Source organism: Cynocephalus volans, chromosome 1 (genome assembly GCF_027409185.1).
Source record: "Cynocephalus volans isolate mCynVol1 chromosome 1, mCynVol1.pri, whole genome shotgun sequence".
NCBI classification, from domain to species: domain Eukaryota; kingdom Metazoa; phylum Chordata; class Mammalia; order Dermoptera; family Cynocephalidae; genus Cynocephalus; species Cynocephalus volans.
The window spans coordinates 234,399,766-234,419,622 of record NC_084460.1 but is presented as its reverse complement, the minus strand read 5'-3'; the positions used below and the strand labels follow the sequence as shown (position 1 = coordinate 234,419,622).

The 19,857-nt window shown below is 34.2% G+C and overlaps 1 protein-coding gene across 3 annotated transcripts in view; it reads left to right on the top strand.

The window, feature by feature from the left end:
* The window catches only part of TTC21B (tetratricopeptide repeat domain 21B), a 95,601-nt gene extending 77,231 nt beyond the window's left edge, over positions 1-18,370 (top strand). The window contains exons 23-29 of one of the 3 annotated variants that reach the window (XM_063097786.1): positions 2,417-2,567; positions 2,757-2,918; positions 5,293-5,488; positions 9,227-9,451; positions 12,353-12,473; positions 16,717-16,784; positions 18,001-18,370. In XM_063097786.1, the coding sequence (XP_062953856.1) occupies positions 2,417-2,567; positions 2,757-2,918; positions 5,293-5,488; positions 9,227-9,451; positions 12,353-12,473; positions 16,717-16,784; positions 18,001-18,078 (1,001 nt within the window). In that variant the 3' untranslated portion in view covers positions 18,079-18,370. Of the gene's footprint in view, positions 1-2,416; positions 2,568-2,756; positions 2,919-5,292; positions 5,489-6,582; positions 6,631-9,226; positions 9,452-12,352; positions 12,474-16,716; positions 16,785-18,000 lie in introns of those variants that run through there. The other 2 variants (XM_063097795.1, XM_063097805.1) reach the window with 2 other exon arrangements.
* The last annotated feature ends 1,487 nt before the right edge of the window (positions 18,371-19,857 follow it).

Here is a 19,857-nt window from a genome sequence, read left to right as displayed (position 1 = left end):
GTACATTCACATTGTCGTGTAAGCCATCACCATTATCTATCTCTAGAACGGTCACTTTATGTTGCTTCCACCTCCCCATGGATTTGTCACCCCACTTCCCCTGGGTGACCAAGATGCTAAGGATTACTCAAAGCCCATCTCTTCTGAGCAGTGAGAGACCCTGAAGTGGTTAATCTTTCCAGGACCCTCCAGTGAGAGGCATCCCTTCCTTGGGAAATTAATCCCGAATTGGGGTTCTCTTCCTGCATTTATTTTCCAGACCAGGAAGTTACAGAAAGAGAACATAGGTGGGGTTATAGTTTAACAATATAGGCTGGTAACTTTCAGTGAAACAAGCCAGATGACATTCCAGTAAGGCAATTAACAAAAGCTTGATCTTAGCAAACATTCCTTCTTACAGCAATTTCTCAGTACCTTTACATATCAGTCAGTAACTAGTTTGTCTTTGAGCCAGCAACCTTGCTGTGCCGCAAATCTTTATCTTACACCAGAGACTTTATACCTGAGGAAAATTTCCAGTCCTCCATAAGGTCAATATTTGAAACTGCAAGGCTTTGGAAAACCAGGCCCTGTGAAGTACATTTGCTTTAAGAATATTCCACATAGAAGTATATCTCTGGAGAGATAAGGTTTATCACTCACAACTGTAAATCTGTACACCAACTCCTTATTTTCCCCTCCTTGTACCCACTGGCAACCACCATTCTATCTCTATGAATCTGGCTACTCTAGGTACTTCATGTAAGTGATAACACACAACACTTGTCCTTTTGGGTCTGTCTTATTTCACTTAGTGCTGTATAATGTTTTCAGAGTTCATCCATATTGTAGTATATCAGAATTTTCTTTCTTTTTAAGACTGAACAATATTCCACTGTATGTACATACCACATTTGTTTATCCATTTACTCGTTGATGGATACTTGAGTTGTTTATACTTTTTGGCTCTTGTCAGTGATGCTGCTGTGAACGTTGGTATACAAATACCTGTTTGAGTTCCTGCTTTTAGTACTTTTGGGTTTATACCCAGAAGTGGTTGCTGGGTCATATGGTATCTTCTCTTTTCTTGGAAAATAGAGTCAAGGATAAATTGCATTAAAATGGTTTTTCTTTTGTTGTGTGTATATTTTAATTCTAGGAATTCACCCTAAGAAAGTGATCAGCATAGCTTATATCAGGATTTTTACAAATTCTCTGCTTTGAATCCTGTGCTAACTAAAACTTGAGAGCCCAAACACCTAAAAATCACAACTATAGAGAAATGAATAAAATGTGAACCATTAATAAAATAGACTGTTTTGTAGCCATTAAAATCATGTTTTTGAAAACCATTTAATGTAAGTTGGGAAATGTTTACTATATAATGTTGAATCAAAATCAAATTCCCAAGTGTGATTCCAATTTTGTATATATGTAAGCAAAGAATAATTTTGTATAAATGTAAATTTAAATATTTATGGTTGATGTTTACTTATAAATATATGAAAGGAAGCACACTAAAATGTGGTAATCTCTATCTGGTGGGAATATGAGTGATTTTTATCTTCTTTATACTTCTCTGCATTTTTTCTTTTTTCTAAAGTGTCCATGCATTATTTTTACAGTCCTAAAAAATGTTTATGAAATCACTCCCAAAGTTTAGTATTTTAGTAATAAGAGAGAACTGGATAGGTATGGGAGAAGAAGGCTTTGTAGGAACCTGCCAGGAAATTATACCTGAGACCAAAGAACTGGATTACTGTAATTCTTTTTCCTTAGATGAACATAAAATAGAACCAAAATACTGGGTCTAATATAAGGGTACTTTAAAAAGTTCATGGAAAGATTCATATTATCTTTTAATTCTATTTTTCCATGAACTTTTTGAAGTAACCTCGTATTTTAGGGTTATGCTATGGCAAACTAGTTTCTGGTGTGTTCGATTCATACACTTATTAAAGGAAGTCTGAAGTAATTTCTAATTGCCCACCCCAAACATTATTGTCAAAATATCATGTTCTCACCCGCTTCCCAGATATAGTAAGTGGGAAAGGGAGTCTCAAAGATAAACAGTGACTTGCCCTGTGCATTCAAATCAGTCCTTAATTTTATAGTTAATGAGTCTGGATTACCTAGGGAGATACTGTTTCTAGAAGGTTTTTGGTCCCAGGTAAGCTACAACAAATGTGCATTTTCCTAGATTTGTCTGTTTGTAACCTTATCTCACTGTGAATAGTCCAGCCCAACCTTTATCATTCAATAGATCATCCAATTGGCCATACATCTCTTTAGGGACTTACAGCACCTGAGGCATCCTTCACACATATTTAAATTGTAATTCATTTTAAGTAAATTATACTTTAACAAAGTAGGATCATAACCATCCACACAAAAGATATAAAGTGTTCTCCATACCTGAAGTATTATTTGTTTCTAGATAATTATATGACATTATCACGTTTGATTGATCTCCTAAGAAGATGTGGAAAACTTGAGGACGTTCCGAGATTTTTCTTAATGGCTGAGAAACGTAATTCCAGAGCAAAATTTGAGCCAGGATTTCAATACTGTAAAGGATTATATCTCTGGTAAATCTATTGGCAAATAAACCCTACAAATAGTATTTTTTCTCATTCTAGATAAAGTAAACTTTTCTTTGTAGTCAACAATATCTACGTTTTAAAATATCTTAGTAGTTTTATTTACCAGATTATAAACTAGTATAAATTTTGTTGTTAATGATTAAAATAAATACATTTTTTTTAACATCTAACAAGGTATACTGGAGAACCAAATGATGCCCTTCGACATTTTAATAAGGCTCGGAAAGACAGTGACTGGGGCCAAAATGCCCTTTATAATATGATAGAAATCTGTTTGAATCCAGATAATGAAACTATTGGAGGTGAAGTATTTGAAAACCTGGATGGAGACCTGGGGTGAGTAGTATTTGTTCATTAGCCTTTTTTCTAAAAAAAAAAAAAAAACACTTGTCGGGGATAATAAGCAGTGATACTTTACAAGTGAGAACTAAGTTCCAGGATAGCAAAAATGAAAGGTCAGATGAATAAATCAGAGCTAAAATAACTATTTTCTGAAGCAGGCATGAAATGCTTTCAGGAGGTTTCCAAAATCAGAATAGACATGTTATGAAGACACTCCTCTAATTACTCTGTAGAAAATAAATTGTAGAATTTGACAATTATGGCAAAAATTGTCTATATAATAATAGTAACTGTTTAACAAATGGTAGTTATGTGCCACATCTGTGCTCTATACTTTATATACACAATCTCATTTACTCCCTACAGCAGTATTGTGAAATAAGCTCACGGTCAACTTGTTAATGTGATAGTTAATAATGACAGAGGCAAGAATAGAACCAAGTCTACCTGGCCTCAAAGCTCCTGTTGTTAGTCACTTTGGCGTGCTGCTGGTGAATGGTTATATTTCTCTCCACCTGCATTTGTTGCTTGTCCTTGCCTCAGAACTCGTCAAGGCATGGAGGTAAAGGGAATGTAAAAGGGAGTTTCTGCCTTTAGGAGCGTGTACTTTACCTAGGAGGCAAGAACAATACCCCAAACCAATCTGCAACAACATAGAAATGGGTCTCATTGAATATGAAGTATTGTAGGAGTTCATAAAAGTCATACCAGTGCAAAGGACTCAGAGGAAGATGCATGGAGGAGTAGGAGAAAATTAGAACTAGATTGCTGAGAAGTTTCAGTTATAGATCCCATTCACCAGCAATAAACCACAGTGACTAACAACAGGAGCTTTGAAGCCAGGTAGAACTTGGTTTGGTTCTTGCCTCTATCATTATTAACTATCACATTAACAAGTTGACTCTGAGCTTATTTCACAATACTGTTGTAGGGAGTAAATGAGATAGTGTATGTAAGGTGTAGAGTGCAGGTGTGGCATATAACCACCATTTGTTCAGTAGTTACTATTATTATAGAGATAATTTCTGCCATAGTTGTCAAATTCTACAATTCATCTTATTTTCTATGGAGAAATTAGACTTGGATTACAGAGACCATTGGAAGTTTTAGAGCAGGGGAGTGGTGTGTTTATATTTGTTTTAGAAAGGTTAAGGTAACACACTGTTATGCAGCTATAACTATCCAAGTGGAGATCTTCAGCAAGCAGTTGAAAATACAAAACTAGAACTCAGAAGGGAGGTGACAGCTGAAGATACAGATTTAGGAGACATCTGCACAAAGTGGATAGTTGGAACTCCATGAATGGCCTCTTTAGGAGTAGAATGTAGCAACAAGTCTGAGAACTAAATTTTGGGCGTGCTAACATGAAGGGGTCCGGAGGAGGCTGGGAGGTCAGAAAAGGGCAATCAGTGTGGTAGAAAGAGAACTGAAGCTGTACAATGTTACAGAAGCCAAAAGAGAGGAGAAGGTAGCCAACGGTGTGACATGTTTTACGTAAGATAAAAAGCCTGAGAAAAAGACCAATTTCCTTTACTAATTGCTATACATATATATGTATATGCGTATGTATATAAAAATAGGAAAATTGCTATTAAATATTCAAGTTGGTATTGTACTTGAAATTTACAACCTTTTTATTTTTCTTTTGGCATCTAGTCAGGACAGGGATCACACCTTGGACCTTGGTGTTATTGGCACCACATTCTAACCAAGTGAGCTAATTGGCCAGTCCCAAATTTACAACCTTGTGACACACACAATTTCTTTTCTGAGAGTCTGATAGGTAACATGGTGAGGAAAATAGAGTAGATTTCATACATCTGACAAACTTGAATTCAAATCCCAGGTTTACCATTTATTAGCTGTGTGAACTTTGATAAATTACTTCACTTGTTTGAGCCTTAATTTTTTCATATGTAAAATGGATTCAACATAGATTGAATGAAATAATACAGTGCTTGGCCCTTTTCTGTCCTTAGTTTCTTCTTTTTTTGTTTGTTTGTTTGTTTTTACCTTCCGAGTAGATACACCATTTGAAAATTTTATGATTCTACTTCTATTCTATTCTAGTTTTATATTAGCTGAAATGAACACATTTACCACACATAGATATATTCCTATTTTTGTCTTCATTCTAGAGTGAATTAATGTTTAATGGTATTTTACTGAAGCTATATTAATTTTGTTTAAAAAATACATTATAACTATGCTTCACTTTGTATTAGAAGAGAATGACATTCTTCATAAAGGATTACTTTTAAATGAATGACAACAAAAGAAACCAGTGTACCCTAAAGCTCTGATTCTAATCTCAGTGAACTTTATGCCATGTAATAGACATAAGTGATTTATTTTTAATTGTATACAGTAATTCAACTGAGAAGCAAGAGTCTGTGCAATTAGCAGTAAGAACAGCAGAAAAACTCCTTAAAGAACTAAAACCTCAGACTATTCAGGGTCACATACAGCTTCGCATAATGGAAAACTATTGCCTGATGGCTACCAAACAGAAATCTACTGTTGAGCAAGCATTGAATACCTTCACTGAAATAGCAACATCTGAGGTTAGTAGATTTTCTTTTTCAACTTTATGTTACCTTTCCCTGGTAGCATAGAAATATGTATTTTGTGAAGACTGACCTAATTACTTTTTTAAAAAATTAGATACACAGTTTGGTGTAATTTTACAAAATGAACCTTTGTTTCCAGAGGAAACCTTTGTTTCCTTTGTTACTGCTTTGATCTGTTGTTGACATGTTTATCTTTTCTGGAATGTTGAATTCAAGAGAAATGGTATTTTTCAAAAAGGGCATAAATTAATTCTTAAGGGAATTACTTTATCCTATGGAGAATTTCTATGTTGAAGATGCAGGCTAGGTTAACGTACTAAGTGAAAACAAACACCTGGCTGCCTTAGTAGCTTACCTTTTCACCCTTGTGAACCTGTAGTTTTTTCTAGGGCTAAATAAGGTCTATACTGACAACTTACAATTCAGTCATGCAAATAATGATAGTATTCTTTAGCAACACTGAAATAACTCCCTGCAATCTTTTTATTATTATTTTATTATTATTATTCCAACAGGATCAAAAACTTTCTTCTCTACTTACCCCATTCAAATCTACTTCCTTTCTCAGTCTTTGTGTGTTCTATTTTTCCTTCCCTCGCACAGCGCTCTATTTCTTCAAATACTTGATAGTAAGAAAGGAATTTTAGGTACCCACCCCATTAACAGGTAGTTCTAAACATACTTATTGGATTTCATGTTCATTCTTCCACTCAACAATGCTGTAAGCCACCAAAAACTCATAATTTTGTGTGTCTCCGAGGAAATACAGAATTTTGCTGTTTTCCTGTGGTTCAGAGGTCACAGTGATAGTAGTAAACTACCCCATACCCTCTACAGTGACCCTTCTCCCTCGATCTTTCAAAACCTTGGAGGAGATTTAGATGTCTAGAGTTTGGGAGACTTACAACTCTTATGTGGTTTGGGTACAAGTATCCTACATGGTAGCTTTGTTACCACCGTAGGCCACCCTTAGAACACAACAGCAAGGTAACATCAGCTGCAGTAACCCCCTAGGGCAGAGCCCTTCTGTGCACATTGCAGTAATATTCTCAAGGGTCATGATCTGATGAGTTGGTTTTGTGCAACAGATGGATGGCAGCCGCTGGATGAAGGGAGAGCAGAAATAGGACAATCATGTAAGTCTAAGAAAATCTGTAAAAATATGATGAAGCACAATTCAAGTAAGGTGTCATAGCTACTGAATGTTGTGAAATGGTGTTCTATCACGTAACAATGAGAGTTTGTTTTGAGTAAATCCATTATTCCTACTGTGAACTTTAAGAGAGAGAAAAGCCAAGAGCAGTGAATGCCATTACAGCTATTTCCTAGAAAGACTTGCCAGTTTCTGTGTTGATGAGAGTGCATTATATTTTATCATCTTTATGTATGTGATTAGTAATATACTACCCTCAGATCTGCTTACTGACCATGTTATCTAAATGATAATGATGTATGAGCTGAAGTTTCATAAACACTGAATTTTATCTCACTTTTTTTTTCTTTTAACGCATAGGCTACGTATATTCAATATTAATGACTAATCACTAAGCACCCAGTGGGTGCTAAGCATAGTGGTAATCACAAAGATAAATACTGTATTTATCAAACTTTTTTCAAGTTTCTCATGGTCTACAGAAGATAAGACAAGCACACTGACTACTCTAATGACTGTAATACAAAGCAAAATATCCTACAGTTGCAAATAAAAGTGCTGTAGGAGACAGTTGGGGGACCCTTTTGTGGAGAAGGTATGATTTAAGAAGATCCAGAATAAATTGCTTTTTCATAGGCAGAGATAGAGAAAGTATATTTTAGGTGAGGGGGAAAATATGAGCAACAGCAGGGAGGCAGAAGAGCATAAGTATATTCACAACCCTGTGTTCACAGACAACACTGTGTGTCATTCAAAGGGGTTGAGAAAGGTGGTACGTGACAGGACGTCACGGAGGACATGGTGGAAGATACATGGAGCCCAAGCTAAAGTCTCCACTTGCTTTCGTAGCATCACCCTGATCCATAAAATTGTGATGTTCATAATATAGCTATATTGTCTGCACCTGAATCTTGTCCTTTGCCATCTAAAGTTGTTGCCATTTAGACTGACTGAGAGTGAGAGAAAGAAGCTGACTGAAGTTCTTAGGATGTCTGCACCAGAAAAAGACATCATAGCCCAACAGATCTGGGATTAGAACTCAGGCTTGCAGTTTTAGAAACTATTCTCCATTTCACTGAGGAGAGATCAAGCTGTGATGAACTGATTCATACTAATCAGACTCCAGGTGTGTAGTTTTAAATCAGAGCCCTTATTTATAAGTGTGTAGTGTGGGGTGTTCTTGTGCATGTGAATAGGTGTGGAATGTTTATACAGGACCTCTATCTTCCTTGGCCATCCTAGGAGCTGGCTGACAAACACAGAGCAGGCATCTACCTTCTCTCCTCTCCTGTCCCACCTGGGGATGGGGATTGGAGGTGGGGCCCGATAATTGATAGCATCCCATACATGTCTTCAAAATCTACTACCAGTTGGTTGGATTTTGCACTCAAATGGAACCCTTTTGCCATTCATTACCTAGGGGAACTAATTACATATCCAGTTTGTTGGTAGACATAGAATTAAAGACAAGGAAGTTTCATATTCCTAAAAGCTGTTTTCATCAAGCCCTAATGAGTTGCCCTTTTCTAATCCAGCATAATTTCTGACTTCCAACCACAATCAGTGTTGGACATTAAACATTTTACTACTCTACTCTGCTTTTGCAATACTCCTTATTAGTTACCAAGTTTGCTGTCTTACAGTGAACTATTATTATAGTCATGATTTTACAATTTCTAAGTCACAGTTTCTCACTCTTTATTTGTATTTTAAGCTGAGGTCTTCCTCTTTTTAAAAGTGTCAGTCCCTCTTTTGAAATTTAAGAAGTACCCTAGCTTAATCAAGGACATACACATTATTGCTTATGTAAGTTAGTTTCTTGATAGATCACTAATGGCCTCCATTTCATACCAATTTTATTAGCTTTTTGGTTTCATGGAGTGACATTTTCTGACTTTGAACTCTATGTAAAAGAATATCGTGCTTTATAGACCCTGTGTGGAAGCTTCAGCCTCAAAATCCAAAAGCATATTTTATGGCATGAGTTTATTTTATATAATTTCCAAATGATTAACTGCATGCCTTATTTATGACATTTCATTGGTCAAACTTCATTGGGAGAAAAGGTTTTTGAAAAAAATGAGAAAAAAGGAAAACAGAATAATAGAAGTCAATATGGATAAGGACTATCATTTGCAGGTAAATCATTCTGTTATTCCTGTTTGACAGGTGAAAGAACTAAGGAGACAAAATGTTAAATCTGAAATACAAACTGCTCAACAAGGATTAGCCTGAAATAGAATTTTATTTATTCTGTTTCCATACAAAACTAGAACAGCCAGTTAATCCCATTAAAGATGGAGTCATGCTGTTAGAATTGTGTGGTTATGACAGATGCATAGTTATTGAATTAGCTTGACCATACAGAGCCTGACCAAGTTTGTTTCTTCATGGTACCTCGGGGTTGACTGATGTGTTAAATAATGACCACAATCACAGTTATCTGTGATGGAGTGAGAAACAATCCACAGACCAGTTCTTATATTATATAGCATTTGCTGCTTCCCATGTGTTTTTCTTTTAAACAGAGTACACTTCCGTTTGTGTACCTGGTGGTCTGAAGTTTTGTTTTTTTGCAGAAGGATCATGTTCCAGCACTTTTGGGAATGGCAACAGCATATATGATCTTGAAACAGACTCCAAGAGCCAGAAACCAGCTGAAGCGGATTGCAAAAATGAATTGGAATCCTATAGATGCTGAAGAGTTTGAGAAGAGTTGGCTGCTACTTGCCGATATTTATATTCAATCTGCAAAATATGACATTGCAGAGGAACTATTAAAACGGTGCCTACGTCATAATAGAGTAGGTGATTGAAGAGTGAAAAATAATTGTTAATCTTTGTTGCATAAGCTTTCCATAATAGGTTATTTAAGTGTTGGTCCATTTCAAAGAATTCCTGTGTGTCCTTTAAAAATTAAATGTTTATTCTTACCAAAATCAGTCCAGAAACATTAATAGTAAGAAAGAAGCCATTTGCCCTTGAAAGTAAAAAGAGATTTATGCAATTTCAAGTTTCAGCTGTAGTGATGCCCTACTTACAGAAAGTGTTTTCTGAATGTCAAGCGTTTGCCTGTGATTATCCTTCTTATCCCAGAACTAATGAAAATTGCAGAAGAACATTAATTGCGGACGTCTGTCCCTCCTGTTAAGAAATGCTCTTGATGAATTTACTGCAGCTGCATGTCCTTTCCTCATTAGAATTTGCTATGTGTAATATATTTTGTGGAGGAAAGTCTTTTCAATTTTTAATTTGTTTAATAAAAAGTTCTTATCTTTAGGTATAAAACTGAAAATCTTAAAGTCCTTAGAATTTAAAGCTTTTTACTAACATTTTAGTGTTTAATTATAAAAAAGACATTTTATTATAACAGTTTTCTCAGGTTAAGATTTATGTTATTTGTTGAAAAATAATTGTTTTCCACTTAGAAACTTGAGGATATTTATCTTCACAGATCCATATCAATTACTTCAAAGTCTTAGTCACAGTAAATTGTTTTATAATTATTGTCTTCGAGAAAATTAGATTACAAAATGGATCATTTATTTTTTAAAGAGGAATTATGATTATTTAGTACAATTAAGATACTTTCTTAGGAACTTAAAAACCTAAAACATCCAGCCACTTATAAATTTATAGAGTATTCGAAATTGATCAGTTATATCGATTTTAAGTTAACTTGGCCTTGAAAAACAGAATAATCATTAATAGGATTTGAAGATCTAAACTGCTGAGTAGTTGACCCTTATATGCCTAGTGTAGGATTATGCAAGATTGCTTGGGAATTCAGGTTTTGATGCAGACAGCATTTCAGTTTCCCTGAACACTGAGAGCAATACATTGCACGGTAGAACAGTGACAGCTACTTTAGAGACTTTGTTTGGCCCTGCTGGTTAGGCATGTTCACATTGGAAGCATGAGATTCAGGAGCTAAAGCTTAGGAGCCTTGAATTATATAATTAAAAAATGGAAATCATCCAGATCTGGGGCAGGAAATGTACAAGATGACACCAGAGCATCTTGTTATACCAGATGGCAAGGAAGCTATCAAGGATGATTAGAGTCAAGGACTTAGGAGCCAACTTGAAGACACTCCCAGGAGCCAATGTTGGGACACTTTAAGTATCAATAAGAATGATCACTGCAGTAGATTGAAACATTAAATATGTTTAATCCGTGACTTCACAAAGATTCAAAAAAGAAAAAAAAAAAAACTTCATCAGTCACCACTGCAGTTTGCATTACTATTATTACTATTATTTCTAAAGCTGGCAAATAAAGGGAAAGAATGAAGCATTTATCCTTCCTTTACTATACAAACTATACTATTGGGTAACCAAATACTAGATAAGATGTTTGTCATTATAGACATTTTCTAGCTAATAAATGAAGAAAGACTAATAGAATATCACCATTTTTCAAACCTGATGAATTTATGAATGGGTATAACATCAGAAAAAGAAGGGAGAATAAGACATTCTGTGCTTCCTGATGGGAGAACACAACACACCATCTATGACAGGACAGGAGCTTGGGGCAGACAAGCGAAACACTCAATAATCAAGAAAAATAATAATTTAATGCAGTAATTATTTTAAAAATTAAATGAAAAAATCAAAACATCAAAATGTTAAATAGGCAGGATCTGACTATGCTGTGCCAGCCATGTTGGAGGCAGAATGAAAAGGGAAAATGTGCATCCCTGTATTTGTGTTTTTATGTATATGTTTAATGGGTAATGGTTTTAATGAAAATATTATTGATGAATTTTTTTCCATTAAGGTGAGGAAAGTAAAATTATAATAAATTTGGCTTAGATGTAAATAAGATATTCAAACTTAAAGTAATGTTGTAAGTTTTATATACCTACTTTTCAGTTCTTCAGTATTTTTAACTAATGTTCTAGAAGAAAATTTCAATTTAAAAATACATAAAAACATGCATGTAGGGTTGTGCATTTTTTCTTTTGCCTCAGGCTCCATTATGGCTTCTTATAGCACTGATATATGAAGTAGATTCACCTTCTCACCCCAAATCAAAATCAAACCCAAACTTCTAGACCTAATTATAATTGCCAGGAAATATCAGTGATATAGGCATATATTATATAAACAACAGAAAATGATATTGAGACAATTTGAAATTTGAATAACGACTGGATATTTGGTGATATTAATGAGTTGTTACATTTTAGGTGTGATAAATTGTGATGATGTTTAAAGAAAGTTCTTATCTTTTAGAGAGGTATACTGACATATTTATGGATAAAATGATGCAACATCTGAGGATTTTTTTTCTGATAATATGGAAGGACAAGTGTGTGGGGTGGAGGTGAAAAGTATTAGTCATGAGTTAGTTGTTGAAGATAAATTATGGTTTCATGGAGTTTATCATACTGTTATTTCTATATTTGTCTGTTTGAAATTATTTATAGTGTACATGTGTATGCATAAAATACACATGTTCTGATATGTATTTCTGAATCTGTAAAAGAAATAAACCCTGATTCTGTGGGTTTGGGATGGAGACTTGGCATCAGAATCATTTAAGTTCTATAAATAATTTGATTGCATAGCCAAGATTGAAAGCCATTGTTTATGTGCTATTTAAATGAGTTACTATGATTGATCTCTAGTCATAAACATCCTATAAAATCTTAATGGTATCAAGTTTAGTCTATTGATACATCTTCCATTTTTCTTTAGTCTTGCTGCAAAGCTTATGAATATATGGGATATATTATGGAAAAAGAGCAAGCATATACAGATGCTGCCTTAAACTATGAGATGGCTTGGAAACACGGCAATCAGACAAATCCAGCAATAGGTGAGTTTAGCAAATTAAACACTAGGTTTTTGCAAAAAACATATTTTATTTGCAAATCTTTATTTGAATGCATTTGTTTCTTTTCAGAGCAAAATATACATTAAGTGCCAACTTCCATCATCAATCTTTCTGAAAAGATAATAAATTATATATTCATAGTACTATAAATTATTAGCTACTAATAGTTAAGTATAACTTTTTGAGGTAAGATAATAAATTATATATTCATAATACTATAAATTATTAGCTACTAATAGTTAAGTATAACTTTCTGAGGTCCAAACTTACCCTCAGTCACCTCAGAGGACATCTAGTCTAATCCTGCCCCTTTCTCTCCCTCCACCCACTGCTTTTTCAAAAATGGTAACGCTGTGGGGGAAAATGTTCCATTGTTAGTTACACCTAGAAACATCATACAGTTCCAGTGTTTTGTAGACTGTTAGTTTGAGGAATGCTGATCTACAGCATGCCTGACAGATAGGCGGCATCTGAAGTAGACCTAGTGACTAACCTCGCCCCTCCTTGTGAAGGACCTCATCCCCGTGCTCTTCTCTTTATATTGAGCTGAAATATGCTGCATGGACACTGCCCAGGTCTGTTCTCTGGACCAACCCACAGAGCCCTTTCACTCTTACAGATAACGGTCTTCTGATTTCAAATCCCTGTTATGTCTCTCCTAAACTTCTCTTCTTATTGTGCTCCATAACTTGTCCATTCTTCCTAAGACTTGGATTCCAGTCTTTCACCCTTCTTGCTGCTGTCTCCTGAAAGCTCTAAAATAGTGTTTCCCACATTGTGCTTTGGGACACTCGGTGAAATTTTAATATTTATTAATTAAACTTAAAAAAGGGGAGGGGGGTGTTGAGCATGAAAGGGTTGGACTCCTTGGCCAAACAAGTTTGGAAAATGCTGTTGCATTTGCTCGTGTCCTTTCTGGTCCATTGTGCCATAAATGAATAAGTTTTCACATATGATTTGGCTAATTTGAGGTATATTGGATGTAATTTTTTTCTTTTGATCAGGCATTTTCTATTTGTTAATTCAGCCTCAGATTACTTCAGTCTTTTTAGCAGCTGTATCACACCATGGACAAGATGGGTCATCTCCATAGCCACTGCCATCAGTTCAGATCCTCTCTCACCTTGTATTACTCTGAGTTCTCTTATTTTACTAGACTTATATAAAGCACAGAAGCTAATGATTGTTGTAGTAATTTACATTCTCAGACATTAAACATCGTACAGAATAAAGTCAGGTTGTGGAAATGAAAATTCCTTAAATATCCTAAAAATATATATAATTTTGACACTTTATTTCACAGGGAGAATGCATTTAGCAGTTAAATTGTGTACATACTCTGTTACTTGGGAGACTTCAACATATACCTCAGAAACACTGCAGGTTTGGTTCCAGACCATCACAACAAAGCGACTATTGCAATAAAACAATTGTCACAATAAAGCAAATATCACAATAAACCTAGTCACACAAACATTTTGATTTCCCAGTGCATATAAAAGTTATGTTTACACTATACTGTGGTCTATTAAGTGTGCATAGCAATGTCTAAAAAAGCAGTGTACATACCTTAATTCAAAAATACTTTATTGCTAAGAAATGTTGAAAAAATGGTGCTGATAGACTTGCTTGATGCAGGGTTGCCACAAACCTTCAGTTTTTAAAAAATGTGGTATCTACAAAGTGCAATAAAGCAAAGCACAATAAAACAAGGTATACCTGTATAGAGATTCCAACTCAGCTCTTTCACTGTGTCCTCATTGTATTTTATAGATGATTTTATCAGTTCATTCGACTTTGCTTTAGTAAACATTTCTCTGAGGCTCTCGGTTCTTTAGTTTCTTCCATAAGATTGTCATTGAATCCAGCACCCCCAGCCTGCCTGGCCAAATTAACAATGCATTTCACTTTTCCAATTTTCAAGAAACCCTTAAAATTATGAACATGCTCTTTCCATAGGATTCAAGCTTGAATAGTGTTGCTGTGAAAAGCACGAGAATGAATAGGATAATTTAACTTCAGTAATCATTTCAATACATATTGAATACATATATATACACACATATATGTATATAAGCATCATGTTGTACACCTTAAATGTATACAGGGAAAAAAAATGGCACCAGGAACAATTGAAAGCCAATGAGAGAAGAACCACCTTTATGTTTCTCCCTTCACACCCATTCTCAGGTTACATGACAATCACTACTCTGTTTACATTGTTCCTTTTCTCTCTGTCTTTGCTGATTGCATGTGACTGAGTTCTTATAAGTTTGACAGGTATAATGCAGCTGCAGTGCATATGTTCCTTGCCCTTCCTAGCCCTTCATTTCCTTTTGTACTAGATCATCTATCACGTTTCTTCCAACATTAAAACTCTGTGGTTCTTATTTAGTGTTTCTTTACACAGAAAAAAGGGCTAACATTTTGTGGTACTCCAAGGTTTTAAAAGCGTTTCACAACAAGCATTTCATTTGATCTTTAAAATTACACAAAGAGGTTAGAGGGAGGAGTTGCTATCCCCCTTATATGGATGAGGAAACTTGCCAAGAGACTTGCCTAAGGTCCCAAAGTTAATCAGGAAGCCAGAATACAAAACTAAAATCAAGCTTTTGACTAGTTTCCATGTGAAGTATCTTTGGCATGACATCTTAAATTGTTATCCTTCTAAATGTCAAAACTCTATTAGTCCATTTTAGAATTCCTTGGTAATGACATCGAGTTTACCTCTCTGAAACTTGTCATTTTCATCTTTGTAAGTTCTGCATATGTGTGCGTGTGTGTGTGTGTGTACATATTCATATATATATGTGCATATATATACGCAGTCGTGTTGCTTATTATTGGGGATACATTCTGAGAAATGTGTCATTAGGCAATTTCACTATTGTGGGAACATCATAGAGTACTTAAATCTAGATGGTATAGCCTACTACACACTTAGGCTATATGGTATAGCCTGTGGCTTCGAGGCTACAAACTTGTATAGATGTTACTGAATACTATAGGCAGTTGTAACATATGGTAAGTATTTGTGTATCTAAACATAGAAAAGCTACAGTAAAAATACAATATTATAATCTTATGGGACTCTGTTGTACATGACTGACCAAAATGATGTTATGAGACATTAAAATGTACATATATACGTATATATAAAATATTGTGAATTTTAGATAATTTGTTTCTTCTTCCTACCATATGGTTATTTTATTCAGTAATTCTTTTCAAACATTTGTTTGAAATTTTAAAAATTTGTTTTGGTACTTCTAGTAGAGCCCAAGAGCAGCATTCATATTTTCTTATCTCATATTTCTAAGAGGTAAAGTGAAATATTTATTATTACCCATTATTTTACATTGTGTTATGTCTTATTTAGTGAGTACACAACTACTATTACTTTTCTTGTCTCCTTAGTTTCCTCATTTTTATAGCATTCTTACAGGCAAATAGCAATCATTTAAAAATGTCTTAAAACTTTCTTCTAATTGTTGATATTTAAAATGTGACATCTTGATATCGGTACTTTTGATCATTCTCAGTAATCATTGGCATGACCTACCACCGGTCTCTACAAATGTAGTTCCCTCTGCCTGAAAGTGGCCCTGATTCTCACCCTGGCCTGGTTTATTCCTCATCCTTCAAATATCAGTCATCCCCTGACACCCTCTTCCTCCCCAATCAGGTTCCTTATTATAACTCTCTTGGCTTAGCTTTTGGCCTGAATCTTTCATAGCATTTATCTCAGTTTTGAAATTATTCATTTACTTATAAAGTTATTTAAATAGTGGGCTTTATCTCCTAACAGATAAACCTCATGACTATAGGAATCAGTTCGCCTGATGTGTTAAGTGCTAAATAAATCTAAATCTATTCCGTATAAATAAATAGCTGTGTTGTCATTTACTGCCCTATGATGAGTTTGTATTATAACCTGAAATAAATGAGTCTTTTCTAATAAGTTATAGAAACCATACTTGTGGGACGGCAATCTACTAATCCAACAGTATATTCACTGTTTTTTGTTTTTTTTTTTCCAAGTCCATTTTCTTTTCTTCTTTTGTGTTACTCCACCTTCTATTATCACATCATTTCTCCCTGTGGTACCTCAGTCACCAGTCTCTGTTACAACAAAGGAGGAGGCAAAAAAAGTAATAGTAACAGTGTGCTCTATAAATAGTACTATATTGTTACGGTTTTTTTGTTTGTTTTTTTGTCTTAACAGGATACAAATTGGCATTTAATTATTTAAAAGCAAAAAAATATGTGGATGCAATTGACATATGTCACCAGGTAAACACTTAAATTTAGATTTTTAAAAATTATTCAGATGCACAATTTTCTTTTAGGTACTCTCAAGATGTATGTGAATAGAAGTATGGGGTGTAGTATTTTAGTTAAATGACTTATCAAATACATTCTGGAGAGATTATCAATGTTCAAATTTTAGAAAATAGTAAAGTTTACTTAAATCAAACATGTTTTTAGTTTGGGCTCAAAAAGTAAAATGTTTATGTTAATTTAAAGACAGAAGCTAGCAGGAAAAACATGTAAAATAAAATTTAATCTTTAAGTCAGAAGATATTTGAAGATAGTATAGATTCTCTAGGTTCTAAATAGACTTTCTTGTAAATGTCTGTTTGGATTTATAAATTGGAGATAAAAGGTAAAAGACATTCAGTAATTTAGAAGTCATTCAATTACATTTCTGTAATTCATTCCCTACTAAATGGTCCTCTACTAAAGTGACAAATATTTAAGGTGCACTTTTAGAATTTGCAGAGTTTCTTTATATATACATTGTCCCATTGATAGTACATGTTAGGCATTATATTAAACATTGTAAAATTATAAAACATCCAAAAAAAGCTCCGTAGAGAAGAATTTTATATGCCCCATATCCCAGGCAGGTATGTATCAATGTCATTATAGTGAATAATTGGCCTCATTGGTTGGTCTTCATTACTGAGTCTCTTTGAAAAGCAGTATTTCTCATTAAGGTTAAGGTTGTACATTAATGTAAGGTTATACATTAGAATCATTTGTGGAGTTATTTAAAAATATCTCACCACTCCTAGATTCAGTAGGTCTGGAGATTTGTATGTCTCAAAATCACTCCAAGTAAATCTGATGTGTGCTTCTGGTTTAAAAGTCACTCTCTATGGCAGTATTAATTATCATGAATAAATAGCTAAATTACAAAAATATTTTAAATCATTGATACATAATTGTTTTCCACAACTAATCTATTAAGGAAGCAATTATATTTGTTATATTTTCTACATGTGGTATTCATATTCTCCTGTTCTCATCTGATTACTATTAAAATAAATGGGTCATCATGTTACATCTAAGCTATCACCTGTATAAAGCGTTGCTGTAGTTGTAGTATTAATACAATGAACTCTCAACTGTAATGCTCATTCTAGTAAGTTTTGTAGCTCCCTAGTTCTCAATAATTAATTACAAGTTCTCATGGGTTTGTTTACTTGTTCATTTGTTTTTTCAGGTTCTTGAAGCACATCCGTCTTATCCAAAAATCAGGAAGGATATACTTGATAAGGCCCGCACATGTTTAAGACCTTGAAAATAATAATTTTAACTTAGTTTTTTGGTTAAGGGGGAAATGAAAGAAATATAACTTTTAGTTGTTCTAATTCAGAATAGGTTTTAGCTAATTCTTTGTAATAGAAGCATACTTTTCTTTCTCCAGCAGAGGCTGCTGCTGTACATAAAGAGAAGTACTATGTCTTATCAGTATTTTCTAATGTAGAAGATGAGTGAGAACTGGTCTATTTGACTCTCTTTTGATTAGATACAGATTTGGTGGCTTTGTAGTAAACATCATAACTCATTTCTGTAAAGAATATTTTGTTAAAATCTAGGCAATGAAATATCCTATATCTTTTCTAAGGAATATTAGTTGCTTATTTCAGGAAATGCATTGAAAATGCATTTTTCTCTGTTAAAACTTTTTTGTTATATTCTATGTTGTTTCAAAGGTTTGAGTAAATCTCCTTGTAAATTCTTAATAAAAACGACAGCATATATTTTAAATATATATTTTAATAAAGATTTTATAAATATATGGTTTATATTCCTCTTGGAACTCAAAGGGCATGGTAAATTTTGCAAAATCAGGGTAAGCTCCCCATGCAGTCTGCAGTGTTAATGTGACTTTCTTAGAAAAATTTTTTTGGAAAAGATAAAGAGTGTAAATTTCCCTTCTGTTTGTTGAGCACATTCTTTCTGCTCTTAATGCCAATGTGATCTTAAGAAATAATCAGTATCTGAAAGCAGTTTAAATAGGTAAACCCTTAAAGCAATACTTAACCTTAGCACAGAAGACTAGAACTTTTAGTGTAATTTCAGACACTGCAATATCTGGTGGAGAAGGGTGACAGAATACTTTAGGTCATCAGGGACTCACAAGCACACCATGTGAAAGCACTGCCTAGCCAACTTTGCCTAACCACACCCTGACATAGCAGTTCTCTGCCTTTTACATTAGATTTAACCTAATCTTAATAAACTTAATCTTTAGCATTGTTTTTAATTTCTTGTGTACATCTTTTTCAACTGCATTTAGAAATACAATAAGCACAGTACTCAATTTTATTTGCATTTGCAATAAACACAGGGTGTTTTTATTGTATTTTTTCTAAATCTGTTATTTAATGCATAATTAAGAGGCATACATATTATTATATTACAAAGCTGGATGTTTTTAAAGTCACTTGCTGCTTTATTTTGTGTTTATTTTGAGCTACATTCTCTTGTTTATGATCACTTCTCCAATTTTTCAAAGTCTAATTCCAATTATATGTTATAAAATTTTAATCATTTTTCATTTTCACCTACCGTTTAGTTATAGGATTTCATGAAAATGTTTAATAGTAAGAGCATTTATAAAGCATTTCATATCTGTTAAAACACTTCCATTTGTCTTGCATATTAAGTTTGATCCTCACAACACTATAGGTATTATCCCTGTTTTAGAGATCTGGAACTATGAAAAATTATCTCTTTCTCCCTAATTCAGGGGAAAGAAACACCTTTCAGCCTGAATGGACATTATTAACGACATGTTAGGGACTGAATGTTTGTGTCCCACCAATAGTCATATGTTGACATCCTCATCCCTAATGTCATGGTATTTGGAGATGGGGCCTTTGGAAGATAATTAGGTCATGAGAATGAAGCCCTCTAGACTGAGATTAGTGCCATTATAAAAGGGACCCCAGAGAGCTCTGTAGCTCTCTTTCCACCATGTGAGGATACAACAAGAAGTCAGTCATCTACAGCCCAGAAGAGGACCCTAATCAGAACTCAGCCATGCTGGGACCATGATCTCAGACTTCCAGCC